The sequence below is a fragment of the Rattus norvegicus genome, chromosome 10 (genome assembly GCF_021556685.1).
Source record: "Rattus norvegicus strain SHRSP/BbbUtx chromosome 10, alternate assembly SHRSP_T2T, whole genome shotgun sequence".
NCBI lineage: Eukaryota > Metazoa > Chordata > Mammalia > Rodentia > Muridae > Rattus > Rattus norvegicus.
In genome coordinates this window covers 85,732,903-85,737,508 of record NC_141543.1, presented here as the reverse complement: position 1 = coordinate 85,737,508, position 4,606 = coordinate 85,732,903, and the positions used below count along the sequence as shown (strand labels likewise).

The following is a 4,606-nucleotide window of genomic DNA, read 5'->3' as shown; positions in this document are numbered from 1 at the left end:
AGAAAGAGGTTTGTGTGTGACGTAGCTCAAATGGTAGCATATCGAGTCCCTCTCCTCTGGCCTGTAGGGCGCTCAGGCCTGAGACTGTAGGGAGGAGGTGGTTCTGTGGGTGTTGAGTTCAGGACAACCTGTAGGAGAAGAGGCACATTTGCTTTATTTGGAGTCTGCTTTAAAAAAGGACAAATGTGGTTGGCAGAGCCCTTCCCAGTCCATAGTCCCTCAGCCTGCAAAGCATTATTTCAGCAGGTTGGACAGCCGGCTATGAAACACATTAGGTATGGGGACAGAAAGACCCACCTGACTGTAGGTTGGTAGGGGATCCAAGGAGGTGACCCAAATGCTCTCTAGGGGCGCGATGGGGGGTGCATCTGGAGGAGTCTGATGATCAGCTGTTCTGAGGTCATGGGGTAGTCGTTTGCACTTGGACATCACAAGGCCACAGATGCACAGGAGGACGATGATGACCAATAAGGTGATGACCACGATCCTAGGGAGGTGGGCATGGTATTGTCATAATTGCCGAGGCCATGCTCCCTTGCTCAACGTCCTCCCTCCCTCACACTCACCCTGTCTCTGGTGAACCCAGCCCTCAGTGAATGATGCCCTGGAGGGGTGAACCTGTGCTTACTTGAGGGGGTCATTTTCAGGATCCAAGATCTTGCTTTCGTGACAGCATTCATTCCCACAGCATCTGAATCCTTTGGGGCAGTGTCTAGACAGGACGAAAAAGCATGGGGAGATACTGATGACATCGCAGCCTCAAAGCAAAGGGTCCCTGCTTCCCTAGACACCTAGGCCCACAAGTGCAAGTCACCCTTAGTGTGTGGGGGTACAGATCCCTCTGGGGTTCCCTGGGAGGGATTGGGGTATGGACCTGAGACCTGGGTTCACAGTTCTCCATGGTAGTAGTGTGCACTTGTTCCTCAGGCAGACTGGTCTGCTGAGGATCTTACACGGGAGGCAGGAGTGCGATAAGACTGGTCTGCTGAGGATCTTACACGGGAGGCAGGAGTGCGATACTGACCATTTGTCTCCACCCTCCCACCTATGGAAGGTTGGGAATTAGCAAGAGTTACAGACCTGCAGATCCCATGGTTGGGTAAGGTGACAGGGGCTGTGGTTTCAGCATAGTGATTTTAATTAGGTGTCTGTCACCTTATCCAGGGCCAAATCTGAGCACACACCTAACCCCCCTGCCTTTACTGACATCATCGACAACATCCCATACTTACAGGTCTTCACAGTTATTCACAGTCTGTGGGAGGAAAAAGACAGAGGTCAGAGGTCAAAGACTGGGAGTTGGGTCTGGGATATTAGAGTGCTTGTTCAGCATGGCAATAGTACTTGCTATTTAGTACAGAACTCAAGAAAAGGCAGGACTATCCACGGCTGCACAAGCAAGGTGAGGCCATATAGGAAACAAGAAACTATGTCTCAATAAGAACTAAAGCTAGATATAGTATATCGTTTCAGACAGGCCCTCCCTCCAACTACCATGTCCAGGTTCAAAAACAGAAGCCTACCTCTGCCTACCCAAGTGCTAGGCTTAAAATCTTGACTTACCAAGGGAGCCCCCTAACAAGTTGTATTGACACAGGCAAGGGTCTACTGGCTTGTCCTGGCTAGCCTGGAATTCAGAGATCTACTTGTCTTTGCCTCAATCTTCTGGATTAAAGATGGTCACCCTAACCCTGGCTCCCTCTTGGAAATTGTCCTATGAAGCTTCCCATAGTGGTTCCATTGATTCAGAGACTCCCAGAAAGCAACCTAAGCACCACGTTGCACCTACACCCTTGACTCACTGTCATCAGTCGACACCACTCTGGGAGTTCACTAAACACACTCATGTCCTATCCATCCTCAGGTCCCCATGGCAAACCCTTGCCCTGTATCCTTCAGTATTTTGAGACGCTCAGTGTCTCCATACAGAATCCCATGCTGTCATTAGCAGTACTGTGTAAGCTCTTAATTAGAACTCTCTTCCTCCAGGTATTCAGGCATTGCCCTCTCTGGCTACTTCACTTCAAAACATCACCATGTGTGGTGGTGCATGCCTCCAATCTGAGAACTCCACAGTTTCTAGGGCAGCTAGAGGTAGACGCTGTGCCAACCAATGAAGACTAGGAAGGCAGCTTGGCTTTTCTAATGATCCTTACAAAAGCCTTTCTCTTGTTAAAGAGAAGAGGAGGGGTTGGGGATTTAGCTCAGTGGTAGAGCGCTTGCCTAGGAAGCGCAAGGCCCTGGGTTCGGTCCCCAGCTCCGCAAAAAAGAACCAAAAAAAAAAAAAGAGAGAGAAGAGGAAAGGACAGGTGACAGTCACAGCTGGGTCATCTCCTCTCAATGCTCACAGTCCCTGTGTTCTTTGTTAAGGATGGGTACAGAAAGCTGAAGAAACAAGGGCCCAGGAACTCATACACATGCTCCTGTCTCTTGCTCGCTCCCTCCCTCCCTCCCTCCCTCCCTCCCTCCCTCCTCTCTCCCTCCCCATCTCCCTCCTCCTCCATTCTTACATTCTTCTCTCTCTCTCTCTCTCTCTCTCTCTCTCTCTCTCTCTCTCTCTCTCTCTCTCTCTCTCTCTCTCTCTCCCCACTTGTGCAAATAACACTGTCTTGTCTTGGACTGTATTTTTTTCAAGTCAAGATTTCTCTGTGCACCCCTGGCTGTCCTGGAACAGGCTCTGTAGACCAAGCTGGCCTAGGAGTCAGATCCACCTGCCTCGGCCTCCCCAGTGCAGGGAATAAAGGTGTGTGCTGCTAACACCACTGGGCTCCTCTGCTAACTACATTTAAACAGCAGTGAAGGCAGGCATGGTAGACCCAGCACCTAACTCCTTTTAATTCCAATGCTGAGATACCAATGCAGGTCTATGGCGAATTCACAGTTAGTACAATCTACATAGTGTCAGCCTGTGTAAAAAAAAATGACAGGTTTAATAATCTGGATCCAGATTATTCCCTGACCCCCCTTAACCATGTGGTCAGATCAGGATGGTTGGGAGCCTGAATATTAGTAACCATGGATTTATCAGATCTGATTGGTGTTTTGACAACACTTGTAATTGGATCTGCAGAGAGGGTCAAAAAGGATGGGGAGGTCCCAGATGGGAAGAGTCTTGAACCTGGGTTCACTCATACGTGGCCTTGGATGGAGAATTAGGGGCTTCAAACAGCCAATGAGCACTGTTCTGGGGAGCTGACTTGGGAAGTCACTTACCACAGGCCCACCACCCAGAATATTATCAACCAAGATTGTAAATTTGATCCCAGTACTCCAGAGGCAGAGGCAGAGTTGAGGCTATCCTGGACTAACGAGTTCTAGTATATCCTCAGCTAGAGGAACCATGTCTCAAAAAACAAAAGAAACCAAAAGATTGTAGGTTTAAAAGGCTTCTTCTGACCACTTCTCAGGAAAACCTGCCAACCCAAGTCACTTAAAGAGTTTGAAGAGAAAGAGAGCTCCAATCCTGCCTCCCTGAGATCACAGCAGGAGGTCACCCAGCCTAGGTAGCCATGTTGACTGTGTGATCAAATTCAAACTAATTAGAGAAGTGAGAGAACCTCCACCTCCCTGGTACACAAGTAGATAAGTCAGAGTGAACCAATAAACTACACCACAATGTCATGCAGGGTCAGGGAAGCAGAGATACCTAATCCAGACAAGCAAGACCTCAGGATCCTCAGCCTGACTCAGAGGCATGCAAAGGCTAAACCGGGTGTCAGAGCCCCTATTCAGGGCTGTGCTTGGAGCCAGATCCCAGTTAAAAACACAGTCCTGCCAAAAATAGGGGCCCAGGTTGCCCAGGGCCTCCTTGTGGACCCTACTTCCACTTTCCCCAAACAGAGTAGGAATGAAGTTACCAATGCCTGCCGTTAAGGGAATTCCTGTCAAGATAAAGCTGAGACAGGGCTCCAAGGCAAGCCTCTGCCCCCAAAGAGTCCTCCAAAGTCACAGAGTCCTGCTTACCTCATTGGAGCTTACTCCTTGCAATCCGAATAGTGTTCCGAAGATCATGGTGAGGGCTCCTGGGACCCAGGCTTCCTGCATCCTGTCAGGAGGGCCGATGAGCTTAGATGTGTAAGGACCCAGGAACTGGGCAAGACCTTACCAACTTCTCTCCACCTATGGGGCCCAGCAGTGGTGTTGGGCTGGACCAGGTCTTAGAGCCTAGCCAGAGCTCAGGGAAGAGAAGTAGAGAGGAGCTGGCCTTGTTGAGTTTGAGGTTGGAGTAATTGGGAGGTTAGAGAGTTTGATTTACCAATTTGGTGAGTTGGATGGAGAAGAACACTCTAGAATTTAGTCTGTTGTTCTGTGCTTAAATAGTGTTTAGAGCAGGGCAAGACCACACACCTTTAATCCCATCTCTAAGCAGGCACAGCTCTGTGAGTTCAAAACTACAATCTATTGGATCCGGGACAGCCAGGGTTAAATTTCAAAAGCCCAGTGGTGTTAGCACAAGCCTTTAATTCCCCAGCACTCAGGACAGAAAGAGGTGGATCTCTGAGGCTAGCCTGGGCTACGGAGGGGGTTCCTGGACAGCCAAGACTTCACACAGAAACCCTTTGGGTGTCAGGAGGGGAAATGTCTGGGGAGGTGACTCAGGGGTTAG

General features: G+C 49.6%; 1 protein-coding gene across 1 annotated transcript; it reads right to left on the bottom strand.

Moving 5' to 3' along the window:
• Positions 1-234: 234 nt before the first annotated feature.
• LOC148003056 (transmembrane protein 92-like) lies at positions 235-4,044 on the bottom strand. Its single transcript, XM_087575154.1, has 4 exons — positions 3,964-4,044; positions 1,233-1,255; positions 629-712; positions 235-487 (listed from the first exon to the last, which is right to left on the bottom strand). The coding sequence occupies exons 1-4, from the start codon at positions 4,042-4,044 to the stop codon at positions 235-237; spliced, it is 441 nt and encodes a 146-aa protein (XP_087431280.1).
• Positions 4,045-4,606: the final 562 nt, after the last annotated feature.